At 55.5% G+C, this 16065-nt stretch overlaps 4 protein-coding genes across 4 annotated transcripts in view; all 4 read right to left on the reverse strand.

Moving 5' to 3' along the window:
• HOXC4 (homeobox C4) overlaps positions 1 to 16065 on the reverse strand; it is a 60717-nt gene that overhangs the window by 40130 nt on the left and 4522 nt on the right. The window lies entirely within an intron of this gene.
• The window catches only part of HOXC6 (homeobox C6), a 35810-nt gene that overhangs the window by 15215 nt on the left and 4530 nt on the right, over positions 1 to 16065 (reverse strand). The window lies entirely within an intron of this gene.
• HOXC8 (homeobox C8) lies at positions 2633 to 6127 on the reverse strand. The gene is made up of 2 exons (XM_027591935.1): positions 5692 to 6127; positions 2633 to 4306 (listed from the first exon to the last, which is right to left on the reverse strand). The coding sequence occupies exons 1-2, from the start codon at positions 6125 to 6127 to the stop codon at positions 4014 to 4016; spliced, it is 729 nt and encodes a 242-aa protein (XP_027447736.1). The 3' UTR covers positions 2633 to 4013.
• HOXC9 (homeobox C9) lies at positions 11948 to 15509 on the reverse strand. Its single transcript, XM_027591933.2, has 2 exons — positions 14789 to 15509; positions 11948 to 13004 (listed from the first exon to the last, which is right to left on the reverse strand). Exons 1-2 carry the CDS (start codon positions 15324 to 15326, stop codon positions 12760 to 12762), a joined length of 783 nt encoding a protein of 260 aa, XP_027447734.1. The 5' UTR covers positions 15327 to 15509; the 3' UTR covers positions 11948 to 12759.

A 16065-nucleotide genomic window follows, 5' to 3' on the forward strand; every position in this document is an offset into this window, starting at 1 on the left:
AAATTTTATAACAGGTAGTTAAAAATTACGACAAGGAAGCTCTGGCCCAGCTTTTCACAATGGGCTGCTGGGAGAATGGGACAGCGCTGCGGGCTGCTCACCGGAAATTTTACTTCTCGTCTGTGGCACAACCTGTCCCGAGTTCGGTCTAATTGGGGCGAGGTAACTTTCTGCAGCCGGCAGGCAGCCAGTGGGACTTCTCATTTGAGGAAGATGAGGCTGGGGAAGGCCAAACCACTCTCCCATCCTAGGGTCCCCCCCCCCAAAGCCCTATAGAGCACTCACTACCTCCCTCACCCCCAGGTCCCCTGCAGGCCGGCACCTCCCTTGGCCTCTGCAATGAAGTGGGGAGGGAGATAAAATGCCGAGAATTAAAAAAAAAAAAATCCAGAGAAACGAATTTGCCCCCCCAACTTAATAGCTGCATTATCCCGTCTCTACAGCTGAGATTAGAATAATAAATTCAAGGCGAAATGAGCGAGATGCTTCAACTCAGCATTTTGAAAGATACTATTTTTCACAAATCACAAATAGCTTTCGGAAGCCACTTTGATTGGCTAATAAAAAAGTAAAGAATGGGAGAAAGTCCTATCTGCTGCAGCCGAATGGTCCCCATTCCGGTAATGGGACGGCAGGAGCATTTGGGAGGACGCGTTTCTAAAGAGAGCGCATCCCGCTCGCAATTAAGTTCCCCCATAAAACGGGTTTTACCTCCTTTTCTCTCCAAACGAGAAAAAAGAGGCGGTGGGCAGAAAGGGTGGGGGAGCGGGTGCTGCAAGAAGGGGCGGCTGGAGCTCTCTTGGTGTGGCCCACCCGAGGCTTCGCATCTCAAGCGATGCCGGGCGCCAGACGCACCCCGCCCTCCGACGCCCGGCTTGGGGCCACGGGCATTGCTGAGCAGGGCCAGGGATGAATGGGGCATTGGGTGTGGGGGAAATTCGGCGAGGTTCTTCGGAGCCACTTAGTGTAGGGTTCAAGCAACTTGGCTACGGGTCGGCGATGTTTATTAATAGCAATCATAATTCCACATTAAAAAATGAAACGGCCCGCGGCCGGCCCTAGGAGTCTGGAAGGGATACCCCTGGGAAGGCCTGAGGTCGGAGCGAAATGCTCTCTTTTCGGGACTCCCTGGCGGGTTGCCGGTGCCTCCCGCAGCAAACGGGGTTACCTGGCTGGCGCAACGGCTCACAGCAGGGACCCCAGGTTTCCACAGATTTCCCCCAGAGCTGTTCAAAGCTGTTCCCGGCTGCCTGCAGCATGTGCTTCCAATCGGCAGCCTCTCTCGGACCGCAGGAGTCCCATATCAAGGATGCCTGACCCAATCCTGTATTCACGACCACTTGGCGTGGGAGCCAGGGACCCAGATGCGGGTGAAATTACACAAAATAAGAATCAGCCTGGGCCTAAGTCTGGGAAAAGCATTGATGGGGGTGGGGGAGATCTGGCTTCAAAAATATTTGTCTTTGGGGGATCTTGTTTTAAGGACCAGAAGATCCCATCTCCTTCCCTTTCCCCCTTCTCCTGACTGAGTCAGATGACTCCTATCTCTGGAATTTGGTATTATTTGACCAGAATCTTACTGGCATAAACAGATTTCTCTGCCTAAGACCCTCCAGGGAGAAGTGAGAGACCCCTTTGCCCCCTGAGTCCCTGAGCCTTCAACCCCTTATTTTGGGGAATGAGGAGTCCAGTGAAGACTCTCTTTACCCTACTGTGGCTGGGATGGAGGACTGTCCACTCCGCAGGCCCATCCTCCTCACCCCCAGGCCAATGGCCCACACTACGAGGGCAGGGCAGACTGCCCAATTGCCAAGGTGAAGCCCGGAGCCGGCTTGAAACAGCCAGAACAGAGGCTGGGGTAGATGCTGGCAGCCTGGGTGATAGTGATGGCTCTGTGCTGATGGAATTTGAATCTCAGAACATGGGCCCAGGCTACTTGGTGTACCAACTCACTCACCTTCCCCTCCTTCCCTTTCCCCCAGGCTGAAGCTTCCTCATCCCCCACCCCTAGCCATCTTCCCCCCAGCCAAGTCCTCCAGGCTGCCTTGAGCCTCACATTCTTCCCACCCTGTTCACTGTTCTAGTGCTGGGTGCTGGGTGCTCAGGGTTGACCACGAGGGGCATGTGGAGATCAGAAAGAACCCCATTGCCTCATCCTCAGTCCCTGGAAGAAAAAGGCCTAGTTGTGGGAGGCGCATGGGGGCAGATTCTTTGTCTGGGCCCAGCCCAAGGCTGAGGAGGAGGAAGGTGAATAAGTGGGGAGACCCTTTCTTCCCACTGGGGTCTTGGCATCCAGAAACCCATTTTGTTTAGAGCCAAGGTTCTCCCAACAGCATACTTGGAGCATACTGCTCTTCTTCCTCCTCCTCTACACCTCCCCACCTTTCACCTGCCCTCCCTGCCCAGTCTGCCCTCTCAACTCCTAGGCACCTCTCCACGTGAGTTCCTCCACCCAGGAGTCAGATCAGTGACAGAGACCTTTTCCACAGTGCTGGGAAAGAGGGATAAGGAGGAAAGGAGGAGTAGAGAATTGGAGGGGGAGGGGGGAGAATTGGAGGGGGAGGAGGGGGGGCATTGGAGAAAAAGCAAGTCATTCCAGCTTCAAATTTTTTTCTCCTTTTTTTTTTTTTATTATGACTCACATATACAATACAAAGTACTCGGACCAGGAACAGGGCTGCCGGGACACAAAATCTACATTCATAGCTGGACATAAAGACAAATGACCAAAAATTATTATTATAGATATATTTTAACTTTTTTTTTTCTTTCGAGCACATTGCATAAACAGAGAATTCAAGACAGAGTTAACTATACATTCAGTGCAATTTAGTTCTACTCTACTGGGGTTAGAAGCACAATAAAAGCGCACAGGACCGGCGGGCTAGGCAGTCTTAGTTGTTGGGTTTTCCTTAGTGAAATAAGCAGCAACAAACGACAACAAAACCGCATTACGAATACTCTCAAAGCAGGATTTCTTTCTATAGGTAGTGATAAAATACGTTGGAGGTTTCTTTCTTTTTTTTTAAATTTTAATCTTTTTCTCTTTTTTTCTTGCATATTAGGATTTTTAAAAATTTCTTTTTTACTTTTTCAAGATTATTGCAGGTTCCCTTTAGGTAGTATGTTAAAGATTTATTATCAGTATTATTATTATCATTCTTATTATGTTCATGATTATGGTGATTTCTGAGCGCTAATACTAGTGCAGCTCAGAGGAAGCTGGGCCCAACAACAGAAATCAGACAGCGAAGGGGGGGAAGGCATGGGCCCGAGTGACCATGGGATGGCTAGGTAGGATTTTAGCGGCGACTGCAGGCTCCTATCTACCCCATGGGGAGGGGGGGCAGGGGAGAGACCTGCATCTCTTCCAGGTTTCCAGCAGGTTTCTTGAGAAAGTCAAGGGGGTCTTTCTAAGTGGGGGAGCCCCAGAGAGGGAGAAGGGATATTCCTTGCTATCATTTTAAAAATTTCTTTAAACATCTCCCTTTCTTTCCCTTCCTTCCTTCACTTTTCTTTCCTTTCTTTTGAAAAGAAGTAAATCTAATACATAGTCCTCGCATAAAAACAAAGCCACAAGTCTTCTTCCGCATTTTGAGAGGGCTCCCCTCTAAAATAAATACCAGAGAAGCAGGGAGGTGGGAGCGTGGCAAGAAGGGGTGAGGGGGGCAAAGGGGCCAGGTCTCAGACCTTAAGATCCAGGCAGGACTCCAAAGGGTGGGGGTAGGGACAAGTGTGTGTGTTGGGGCAAGGACTGAGACAGAGTCCCAACTTTTCGCTGTGTCTCGGTCTCCCCCCCCCGCCCCGCTCCGGCCCCCAAACAAATAAAGATCGGGGGGAAGTCCAAAGGTAATAAAACCAGAGCTGCAAGTATCTGACAGGTAGTTAGAGTTGTGAGTGTCATTCTATTCTCTATAAAAGCAAATGACAGTCGTAAACTTCTCAATTTATCCGCTACCATAAAACGAAACTTCAAGGGAGTTGCTAAGGGAGGGGGGGTCTCTCTCTTTTGCTTAGTCCTTGTTTTCTTCCTTTTCCTCCTCTTCTTTCTCCTCTTCCTCGTTTCCTTCCTCCTCCACCTTCTCTTCCTCTCGGGCTCCGGGCAGTTTATCCTTGTTGTTCTCCTTTTTCCACTTCATCCTTCGGTTCTGGAACCAGATCTTCACTTGTCTCTCAGTCAGTCCCAGGGCGTGAGAGACTTCAATCCGGCGCTTTCGTGTCAAATAAGGATTAAAGAGAAACTCCTTTTCTAGTTCCAAGGTCTGATACCGGCTGTAAGTTTGCCTTCCACTGCGCCGCCCCGGAGCTGGACAGAATAGAACCCCAATCTGGTTATGTTTGGGTGGGGGCTCGGCTCTCCCCTGCCACTCTTCCTCCCCTAAAGTCTCCCCTGTGGTCTCCCCAGTTCCCCTCCCTCCTGAAGACCAGGCAAGAGCAGGGAGTAGGCAAGGGCAGGAAACTTTGGGGGCTTGTTTTGGCTTGGCTTCACCTTGGGAGGTGGGGTGGGGGTGGGGGCAGGGACTAGGGTCTATCAGGAAACTGGGGGGGATGGCAGGGGCAGGGGGAACACTGCAGAGTCCCCCCTCTCCCCCCTCCAGGCCTGCAGTTTCAGGAAACTGGCCCTTGCAGCTTTGTTTACAAGTACAGAGTGGCATTTGGTGAGCAGAGCTGGGGACAGTCTGTTTCCAAAAGAAAGGAAAAAGGTCTGGGGGTAAAGAAGAGGGGCTCTGCCCACTGCCCCCTCCTTGAATCTCCCTGCCTAATGCCTTGCCAGGAAGAAAAATAATTGATCTCCTGGAATGTATCACTGCTTGGCCTGATTGCTAACTGGAGACCAGCAAATAAATCACGGGCCATCCCCGCTGGAACTTGTCGCTTTCTCGCTTCCCCTTTTACTTCGAAATTGGGCCATGAGAGGCCACCCTTGGAGGGGCTCATGGCCTGAGCCACTCTGAAGGTCTCAGGGAAAGCCCACAAACCTTTGATTGGGGGCAGCTCGCTTGGGTCCTCTGGACCCCAGAGCCCTCTAATCTGCATGGCCCCTCTCCTTTCCTGCACTCTTTTCTCTCCTCTCTGGCTCCCTCTCTTCTCTGCAACTGAGGGAACTAAAGCAAAGTTGGGGGGGTGGCCTTAAGGCTAGTTCTCTGAGAGGAGGCAGTGGGTACCCCAGAGAGCCAAGGCACCTGTCCTTGGGGTCCTGTCACCCTCTGGTCCAGGTAGGGGAGGGAAACAGGGGGTCTCCCTTCGCCCCCAAGACAGCCTGGCCACTGTTCTGGACTGAGGCTTTCTGCCTTTTGGAAAGACTGGTTTGCTCCAAAGGCTGATAACCTCAGGGTCCTCGGGCCTCTGCCCAGCCACCTCCCCAACTTTGACTTTAGAGATGGCAAGAGGGAGAGACAGAGAGGGAGACAGGCAGACAGACAGACAGACAGTAGGTGGAGAAAACGATTTTTAACCCTTTGCGCCCAGACACCATCTTCACCCCAGTCCCCCAAATATCCCAGGCGAGCCCCGCGCCCCACCCCCAGCTGAACCTCCCAACCTCGAGAAAACCCACTCAGGCACGGGGGTGGGGCCGCAGAGACCCCAAAGCCAGGAGGGAAAGCGAGGGCAGACAAAAAGGAGGCGGGGGGGGGGGGGAAAGACCCCGGAGCGCGGGAGACCAAGGGGGAAAGAGAAAAGGCTTCTCACCGTGGGGTCTCATCCATGGAAACATGAGGCTGGGAGACGAGTTTTGATTTAAGTGGCCTTGTCCTTCGCTACTGTTAGTGTTGGCGGAGGATTTACAGTCGGGATATTGCACCACGCTCGCCTCTTGCTGAGCCCCATAAAGGGACTGTCTGGGGAGCGCCTCGTAGCCATAGAATTTGGAGGCGTCTCCGTGGCAGCTCAGCGAGCACGGGTTCTGCTGGTAGCCCGAGTTGGAGATGCCCGAGGTGCCGTGGTGGAAGAAGTCTTGGACGTGGTGCGAGGCGTGCTGGAAGCCGGGCGCGGAGCCGCCGGGCCCGTACACCAGCGCATGGCTCCTGCCCACGCTCTGAGGGAACCGGCAGTCGTAATAGGCCGGTTCCAGGGACTCGCCGCCTTTGTATTTGGAGAACAGGGGGTTGACGAAGTAGGAGCTCATGCTGGGCACATGAAAACCCGCCGCCCCCTCCCCTCTGGCTCGCGACTCCCCCCGCCCGGTACCCCCCGAAAGTCCCCTCCCCCGGGAGCGAACCCCGGGCCGGCCGGCTCCCCGGGGCTGGGCTGGGCAGGGGGGGGGGCGCCTGGGTGCCGGGCCCGGCCGGCTCGGCGCGGCTCCCGGGGCTGGGCGCGGGCGGCGGCGGCGGGCGCGGGCGGCGGCGGCGGCGGCGGCGGCGGCGGCGGCGGCGGCGGCGGCTCTCTTCACTGTCGGTAGGTAGAGCTCGCGCTCTCGCACTTAGCTCTTTCCTTTAACAGCCCAGGCGAATTCCTCAGACTCCCGGCGGTGGCGGCGCTTACACGCGATTCGCGTTCATCAATCCACGACATGAAGACAGGCGAGAGAGAGAGAGAGAGAGAGAGAGAGAGGGAGAGAGAGAGAGAGAAGGAGGGATGGCGGGGGTTGAGGGGTTCAGGGCTGGGGGGACCTGGAGGAAGGGGAGGGAGGGGGAGGGAGGGGGTGTGGTATATGTGTGGCGGGGGGGGGGGGGCGGTGAGCCAGCCCCAGCTAATGGCTGGGGCCAGCTTCTCCAAGGTGCGCATTCAGATTTGAAGGTGCCTCTCCCCCCTTCCCCTTCCCTTCCTCTCAGACAGAGACACCTGAGCCAGCAGGTCAACTCAGGTTACCTCAACAGGTATAAGACCCTCCCCCCAGGCGCTGAACGCCAGCAAGAGAGCAGGTCCCCTAACCCAAAGATGGGCTCCCCAGGGCATCCTTAAGCCTGGGACTCAGAAGGGGCAAGCATTTCAGCACAGCATATCCCCAAATACCTCAGGCATCCCAACCCTCCACGTCTCCTGCCCCTCCTCAGGGTGGGAAGCTGCCCCATCTTCCCCCATCCCTAAGATTCTCTTGCCCGCCTGCCGTGGGTGGAGGAGAGGGCTGGAGGTGGGGCGCACTCCACATACCCAGGCAGGGCTGCCCTGCAGCTTGGCTGGGGGCTCTGAGAGCCAAGCAGTTTATGGGGACAGAGGAGAGGGCAGCTGGTGGGTCCCTGCTTTCCGGCTGGGCTGATCCAGGATGTTTCTTCTCGGGAGACTATTTGTATCTGGGTTGGAGGGGACTGGAGCAGGCCTCTTACTTGTCCCCACATACTCAAGTCCTATAGGAAATACCAGCTCAGCCTGGAGGGGCCCTCTGGCTTCACGGTACCCCCTACTTCCCCAGGCAGGCTGCCCAGGCCAGGATGTGGATGGGAACTGTCAACAGACCCTCTTTAAATATTTACCCATGGTTTCTCTAGGGGTTCCTCCTCTATCCCCAAGACTAGGTAAATTCAAGGTAATTCTAATGGATAAAAGAACCTTAGTCCATCAGCACCCTTCTCTGGCCATAAGTATGTACAGTTATGTGGGGCTGAACAGAGACAGAGAGAAAAGGGAGAAAGTGAGAGAGCTGTGAATGTGTGTGCTGTGTGCATATGAATGAGGAAGAGGAATTAGAAGGATTTTTCCGGTCCTCCCCTTCCGCAGTGTGTGAGGTTGTACACAGGGCAATAGTGGGGCACACTCAGGATACACACATCCTGGATGTACTGCCTCCCACCCTGAAACACATCGAATGCACGCTCCCTCAACCATCATGCATGCCCAGAAGCATCCCTGTCACCTCACGGACACTGTGCACCCGGGCACACAGCGGACTGATACCTGACAAACACACGTGCCTCTTTAGCTGTTTGCATCATGAAACAATTTTGCTATTTTCTTTCCACATCCTGGGGTTTCAGGGTTGGATGAGGAAGGAGGCTGTTAGAAAACCAGATCGTTTTCTTCCTCAGCCAGAGCCCAGCTCTGGGGATGGATGAAGGAATGGCAGTACAGGAAAGGATGGTGTAGAATAACAGCCTCCACCCAGTCCCTCTATTATCTAAATAATTGCTGGGAAGATGGCCACTCTCAGCCAATTCCCAAAGAAGAGTCACTGGTGTCCCAGCAAAGGACACTTCCAGGATCTCTGAATATGGAGGAACCCACCTCCACCTGAATTAAGGACTGCCCAAACTCTGCAATGTGCAGAACTCTGGCCCTAGAGCAGGAGAGGAGGATCAGAAGAGGACTGTGCCAGGGCTGCAGGCCTCCCTAGGGTCCAGGACAGTGGGGGGCATGACAGGGGTCTCCTGCACTACCAGAGCAAGCTCCAGCCTTGTCAGCCCTGCCTTCTCTGAGCCTACTCTGCTCAGAGTACCAAGCTGAACGAGATGGGCTCCGGGTTCCCAGCATCTGGGTCATTGGGGACTGTCATAAATATTTTCCCTTCCCTGCCTGGAAAGAGAAGGCTCGGCAGTCCAGATCCGCTCTGGGGCCTGCGCCTTATCTTTTAGAGGGTGGGGGGATATCTCGACATTTTATGGTCCAGCGAAGACCCTGCCACAGAGCTATTCTTCCAGGCCTTTGTGTCTTGGAATGCGACTGTCCCGAGTGTGCCGCCACGACCGTCTGCTCTGAGAGCCCACCAGTCCTGAAACCCCTGGCTGGACTCGATTTCCCCTTTTGGGGGTCCCTCGATTTTTCTTTCTTTCTTTTTTTTTTCATTTGATCGCCTTTTTTTTCTTTTACACGTATCTGGTTGATTTCGCTCCCGGAGCTTGGAAATAAAGGAACCGCAAGCAGCCATCCTCGCTGGGGCGTCTCTGCCCCTCGCCCCGAGGCCTGCTCCGCCCTCCTAGGTACCACGGATTTATGTTCGTTTGTCCGGGTCATTCTGCCTTTTTGTGTTAATTATGCGCTGCCTGCTTGGTGCTTATCTCCTTCGCAAAGCGATTATTTTCGACGCCCGCCCTCCTGAGCCTCCCAAGTCCGCTGCCAGAGCGAGGGCCCATCTCCCGCCGCCACTCGCGATTTATTTACACCTCGCAGGTGAGAGGATTGATTTGCTCAGAGCCAGTGGGGCCGGGCTGGGGCCGGGGCGCGGGGCCTTCTCCCCGCTGCTCCTCCGGGCCGGGCCTCAAATGTCAGTGCCGCCAGGCCGGCCAGGGGCACCACCGCCGCCTCTAACATTGAGCAACAGCGCCACCTCGCGTCCACTTGCTCCAATGCAGTCCGGCAGAGGAAAAGCCAACAGATAGAGCAAGCAGGTCCCAGCCTTGGCCCAAAGGTGGGAAGTGAGAGGAAGGAGTTTCCAAATGGGTGCGAGAGAGAGGGGTCCCCGGAAGGAAGTTCCCCCGGGGCCGCTGTCCTTTTGTTTTCCAAGTTCTCCAAATAAACCTTCTCAAAGGTTTTACACTATTTTCTTTTTCTCACCCTCCCTCCCTGCATTAAGAGACACTGTGCAGAGGACCTGCCGCGATCTCCCCCCTATTCAGGCGCATTTCTGGGCTCGGAACATCTCCGCTCACGCAGATGCACGCTCCGAGGCTCCCGCGACCTCCTGCCCGCGGCGCGCACCCTAAACTCCTCGCTCCTCTTACCCTGCCGCTGGTTCCGCACCGCCTATTCCGCCGCCGCCTGCAGGACTTTGGGGTGGGACGCTGACTTCTCCCGACTGTTTGCCCCCTGGTTTGTAGCCCACCTCTCTCTCTCTCTCTCACGCGCGCGCTCTCTCCACCTCTCCCTCCCAGCCAGTGAGGTCCTGTTCTCCGTGGGCCATAGACAAAACATTCCTATAATCCGATTTCAAAGGAAAGAGTGTCCACCTTATTTAAACCATAAAACAATTAAGCCCAGACGTCTAGCCAGCTCCGCGCTGCTGTTTTGTTCGGCCCCATTCAGAATCCAGCGCGGGGAGACAAACAGCGCCATAAAAGTGGCATTTCGGGGCTGCGGAAATGTACCTATCCGCTGCCTTCCCAAGTGGAACAACCTTTAGGGTTTTGTGATTCTGACAAAGGAGCAGAGGAGAGGTGGGAGGGGAAGATTAGGGCAGGAGGGCGTTTGCTAGCCCCTCTTTCCCCCCACCGCCCCCAGCTTTCGTTTCTTTCCCTAGATGTGTGTTGTGTTATGGTTTTAATTCGCAAATTGTAATAAATAAAAGAATTGAATCCAATCCTGACCTGCAGGCTGGAGGCTGCGCTGGAACTGAACAGTGGGCTGGGCCGGGTGGGCCTGCTCTGGATCCCCACGGTCTCGCCAGGGCCCTCGGAGCCCCGAGCACTGCAGCCCTCCTTCCTGTCCGGGGTAAGGCCGCGCTCCGGCGGGCTGCAGGAAGCAGGCCGCGCTGACGGACGAGGGGAGGCGACAGGGCCTTGGAGCAGGGGCGGGCTGGAGGCCCGGAAACGCAGCGGAGCCTGGGCTGGGAGAAAAGCCTGAGTCCCGGCAGTCAGGACTGGCAGTCAGGACCCAGGGTGCCCTGGCCTCTGCCCCGTGCGAAACTGAGGCCAGGGTCCCAGACCAGCGGAATGGCCAAAGAGGGGAGTGAGGATTAAACTACAGGCAAAGCACCATTCAAAAGGAGCAAGGAAACAACTGGTGCTGGAATTAGGCAGGAGGTCTCTTCGGTGGGAAAAGAGGAGAAGGTACTTCAGTCACTGGGAAAACCAGTTTTCGACTTTTGATTGCGACCCTCAAAATATCATTGAAACAAAATATTTGTGCCTTCCCACCTTCCTCCAGTCCCCGAAATTGGAGTGTTGAATGGAAGGAGCGGGTAGGAGATTCAAATGATGGGGAAGGGGCTGGTCCCTCCAAGTGCCTCACCAATCCTGTAAGGCCATGCAAGGGAGGAAGCTGCAGAAGGTACTGGGATCCCCAATGATTTTCTTTTATGGTGGTATTCCCCAAGTACTCAGAACAACACCCTGCACCCTCGCCAGAATGGGCAGCCTGAGATATTAAAGCGCTATATTTCAAGTCGTCTGAGTTTAATAGTTTCCAGATTGGGGGATTTCCGAGAAAGGGGGCGCCGGGGCCGAGGCATACCCAGCAGCTTGTGTCTGCTTCTGATTAGCAGATGAAAACTGCCGGTGCTGGGGAAGGCGCTCTGGGGTGCAGTGCCACTGACCAGCCCCAATGGGCTGTTGCACATATGGGCCTCTACCCTTATGCCTGGGGTCCCACCACCATCAGGGAACGCCCCACTCCAGGCTAATCCCTGACCAGCTTCCTTAGGCCTTGGCCATGTCATCCCCCAGAAATGCTGCAGCCACTCAGCATAACCCTATTACCCCCCAAATCAACATTCAAACTAACCACCAGAGAGAGAGAGAGAGAGAGAGAGAGAGAGAGAAGCTGAGAATGCATTGAGGAGTTGAAACAAAATCTAATTCAGATTGTATTGGTTTTGCCATCTTTCTCCTTCCTCCTTCTCTCCCTTCCTTCCTTCCCTTTCTTTCTTCCCTCCCTACTTCCTCTCTCCCTCCTTCCTTCTCTCTCTCTCCCTCCCTCTCCCATCTCTCTCTCTCTCTCTCTCTCTCCCTTTTACTCTCAACGCAGTCCCCAGTGCCTCTTCTGCTCCCTGAGGCCTGCTCAGCCTTCTCCCTCCCCGCTCCCCGCTCACCGCTCACCGCACATCCTCCCTCCCTCCCAGCCATCCCTCGAAGCACCAATGCAGGCAGGCAAGTATCCAGCCCGGGCCCTCACCCAGCACCCAACTTTCATGTTCACCTATCTCTTCCCTCCGATCTCGTGTACTCATAAATTATTACAATTAATTACAGCCAGGGAAAACCATTCATGCCATGCCCCCACCCCCCGCCCCCTGGACTCCATCGAGCTACCAGGAAACTCACAGGCAGCCGGCGGGGCAGGCACAAGCTGAGCCCGGGCCTCAGCAGCCTCCACTCCAGCCCTGGGGCCCTCACGCCCACCCCACCCTGCGTGGGAAGCAGCGGCAGGCACTTGCCCTTCCGAGGTAGAGGGAGCCCCTTCCCTGGCTCCAGCTTGCCCCAAAGGAACTGAGCACTTGCCTCCTCCACGACAGCAGCCTGGGAGCCACAGGGAGGAGAAATAACGAGAACTGGATGCGGTTGGGTTTCTGGTTTTTTAAGTGACTTCGATATATTAACACAGAGCTGTTCTAACCATAACAAACAGAAGCACGTTACAGGACGGACGCTGGGGATGAGGAGAAACACTGCTATGTACAAGCCCGAGGCGCCGGCCTGCGCGCCCGACCCAGCCTGCGGCACGGTCCGGGCCCTCGCCCCTCGGCTCCTGGGCTGGGAATTGTTATTGTGTGGGTGTGGGTGTCTTTTTTTTTGTACAAAATCTGCACGCAGAGCACCCCAGGCCTGGGGAGGGATGGCCCGGACCAAATACGATACAGAAACAAAATAGAAATATAGCAATTCAAGTACTGGCTTCTCTGAAGAAAGGAGGGAAAAAAATCACATTTGTGTGTGTTATTTATTTCAGTTGCGCTGGGAGAAGAGAAAGCGGATTCTCTCCCCGCCTCCTGCTCCTCGCTGGGTAGAACTAATTCTAAAACACCAATTTCTCAACACTGAACCCTCCCAAATCGCAAGAGTTTTCCTTTTCCCCTTCCTTTTTTTTTTTTTTTTTCCTTTTTAAGCTGATTGGCTTTTCTCTATCTTGCTCTTTCCTTTTCTTTTCGTGCTCTCTCCCGCCTGGGTTGGGGTATTTTTGTGGGGTTTTTTGTTTTTCCCTTGGCTGTGCCGAGGCAGCAGGCTGGGGCAGGGTTTAGGATTGCTCCTTGTCGGTTTTCTCTTTATTCATCTTTTTCATCTTCATCCTCCGGTTCTGAAACCAGATTTTGACCTGCCGCTCGGTGAGGTTGAGAACCCGGGCCACCTCGTACCGACGGTCCCTGGTTAAATACATATTGAAGAGAAACTCCTTCTCCAGTTCCAGCGTCTGGTACTTGGTGTAGGGGCAGCGCTTCTTCCTCGTGGAGCGGGCGTGAATCCAGTTGGCCACGGGGTTGCCTGGAGGGCCAAACACAGGCAGGGGTCAGTGGAGCCCCTTTCTAGCCCAGGAGCCCTGCCACCCTACCCCCAGACTTAGCCAGGCTCCCCAAATGCAATAATTGAACCTGAATTTGGACACATTTTGCTTTGGGAATTTTCTCCCTGACTCCTTTTGCATTCTGCCCCCTCCCCACTGTCCCCCTCTTCAATTTCTAGCACCTAAAACTATAGGAAATCAAAGCTATCAAAGCCCCTCCAGTCTGGTCCTCAGCTTCAAGAGTAAGTAATTCGAGAATATGCTCATAAAAAGTCCAAATTCCCAACCGTTTCATAGGCCCATAAACGCTTCTCTCTCTTGTTTTTTATTTTTATAGCGAGGTCTCTCTCCTCCCCACTTCCCCCCTCCTCCTCTGCCCCCTCCCATCCTCCCAGCCCACGACCTAGTCCTGAAATTTCAGCACTTCTGTTTCCTGACCCTGAGAGTCCCTAAGCCCCTCACTACCCTCTTCAGCGCCCGGCTCCGCTCTCGGAGTTCAACCCTGCTGAGGCGAATTCTCAGAGTGATGCTAGAATGGGGAAAGCCTTTCTCCTCTCCCCAGAGAACTACTGGCCTTGGGACAGGCTCCCCCATATCTTAGCTTCCCTGTTAGGCTTCCAGTGCCCCCCTCCTGCCAGCCCCAGGACAGGCTCTGCAGGAGCCAAGCCTCCAATTTCAGGTTTATGGGAGTAGCTGAGGGCAAGGAGGGAAGCCTTCAGAGGGGTATAATTAGGCCCTGGCCCCTTATGGGGCTGGAGGAAAGGATTTCCTGCAGCCCCCTCCTGGGACTCCCCCAGACACTTCCTCACACCCAGGGGCTGTACCCCCTCCCCTGCTGTTTCCCCTTCTTTCCCTTTCTCTGGCCCAGCAGCTCCCACCTGCCCCCCCCCACCTACCCCTGCCCTTCTTTGCAATACTCAGAAGGCTCCAGTCTCCCTGATGGGAGTGTGTGTGTGGGGTGTGTGTGAGCGTGTGTATGTGTGTGTGTGTGTATGTGTGTGTGTGGTGTGTGTGTGTGTGTGTGTGTGTGTGTGTGTGTATGTGTGTGTGTATCATTCTCTAACCTGGGGAGATGCTCCCCCCCCATTCCTCATCCCTGAGCCCGATTCTCAACCCTCTTTCCTGCAGACCCTCAGAAGAGGGCTCTCAAGTTTAAGGAGACTGGGACCCCACTTCTCTTCCCCAACTCTGGAAGTCCTGATTTCTCCAAGTTCCCAGGGAAATCCCCCAGACCCCTCACCCAGTGCTCCTGGGGGGAGAAGAAGTCCATGCACCTTCTGTTTAATGAATCCCTGGTGGGGTAAGAACCCCCATGCTGGCTGGGAGGTAGGGGTGATTTTTCTCCCTGGGGTATTTCCTCTCTGTCCCCAGTGTCCTCATCTCTCCCCCAATCCCACCTCAAACCATAAAATGAACCTCACCCCCCACCCCATCCCCTGGCCCTGTCTGCATTTCTTGGAAAGTAGAGACTGAGCCAAAAAGCCTGGGCTGGGGGTGGGGTGGGGGGGTCTCTCATCAAAGCCGGCTCCAGGGAGAGGAGCCCCCCTCAGCCCTCTCCCAACCTGGCTCCCTGGGCTCCCTTCTCAGACCTTCCTGCCCCTGAAAGCTCCCCAAGGTAATTCGCTTTTATTGAGTCCTCGCCCCCTCGCCCTCGCCCCTCTCCCGCGCTCCCTGCGCTGCTCCGAGGGGCTGTAATCTGGCTCCCCCCGCCCGGCCTCCCCTCCCCTCCCGCGCCGGTTGTAAAGGAAAATTGCTCCCAACTTACTGGGGTCCAGGTCGGCCTTCTCCTCTTTGTGCTTGCTGCCGGCGAGCGCGTCCGCCTCGGGCGAGGGCAGTGTCTGCGGGGCGCGGTCGCGCAGCTCCCCGGGCGAGCCGTACATGTAGTCCGGGTAGCTGCGGCCGTCGCCCGGGCCGCAGTCGGCGCGGCGCCCGGGGTAGGCGTCCGGCTTGAGGGCGTAGTGACGGCCCCCGGCCGGGAAGCTGGGGAAGGAGACGGCGCCGGACAGCGGCTCGAGCCAAGTCCGCATATAGCGCGTGTCGGCGCCGAGGTGGGGCTGGGGGCCGTACGGGTGGTATACCACGGACGACTGCGAGGGCACGGGCGCCCACGACGTGCTGAACACTGCCGGCTTGGGCGCGAAGCTACAGGACGGAAAATCGCTACAGTCCGGCACCAAACCGCTGGGTCTGGCGGCGGCGGGGTGAGCCCCCGTGGCCGGAAACCTGGACGCTAGGAGGTCTTCATTGTCGTGAGAGATGAGCGAGTCCACGTAATAGTTACTGATGGGCCCCGTCGCCGACATCGTAACAGGGTTTTACATACATAAGATTATTGTATGAACTGTATATGTACTTTTTATCTGCTCACAGAACAATCAAGGCAGGTAATTATTTTTCCAGCCTTTTCCCCGCAGCTCATTGGTTCCCCGGCCCCCACGTGATCGTATTTACCCAAAAATACGGCGCGGATCAATGCGCAGGGGCTTTTTTTTCCTTGCTTTTTTTTTTTTTCCCTTCTCCCACCCCCTTCTCTCTGCTGATCCCCGCGACCTACGTTTTCCTGGGGGTCCGGAACTCTGGACCCCAGGCACCGGCCACCCCCTCAGGACAACTCGTATCTCATCAGAGCACCCCCTTGCCCATGTCCACCCATAAGCAGATGGCCTCTCGCACCGCCCCCACCCTGGAGGATTTCTTAATGGGGTGAAAATGCCAGTCCCCGAAGCCAGGGTTCCCGGACCCCCAGGGTCGAGCTGGGCTCGGGAGCCCCGCAGGGGCGGAGAGGCCGGCCGAGGTAGGTGGAGGAACTATTTCTTGACGTAATCCGTCTCTGTCGGCCCCGACGCTCCCGCAGTCTCTGCGCGAGCCGAGATCAGCGATTGTCAGTTCGGAACGTGGCTTTTAAAAATGCGTTTTTAAATAGTGTGTATGTATGTATTTCTTTCAGGAGCAGCAGCAGCGAGGGAGGGAGGGTGTGGGAGGGGACTGGGGAAGCTGGGGTGGAGGGAGGGAAGGAGGGAAAGGGGAGCGTCCTTCTGCCAC

Source organism: Zalophus californianus, chromosome 9 (genome assembly GCF_009762305.2).
Source record: "Zalophus californianus isolate mZalCal1 chromosome 9, mZalCal1.pri.v2, whole genome shotgun sequence".
Classification (NCBI taxonomy): domain Eukaryota; kingdom Metazoa; phylum Chordata; class Mammalia; order Carnivora; family Otariidae; genus Zalophus; species Zalophus californianus.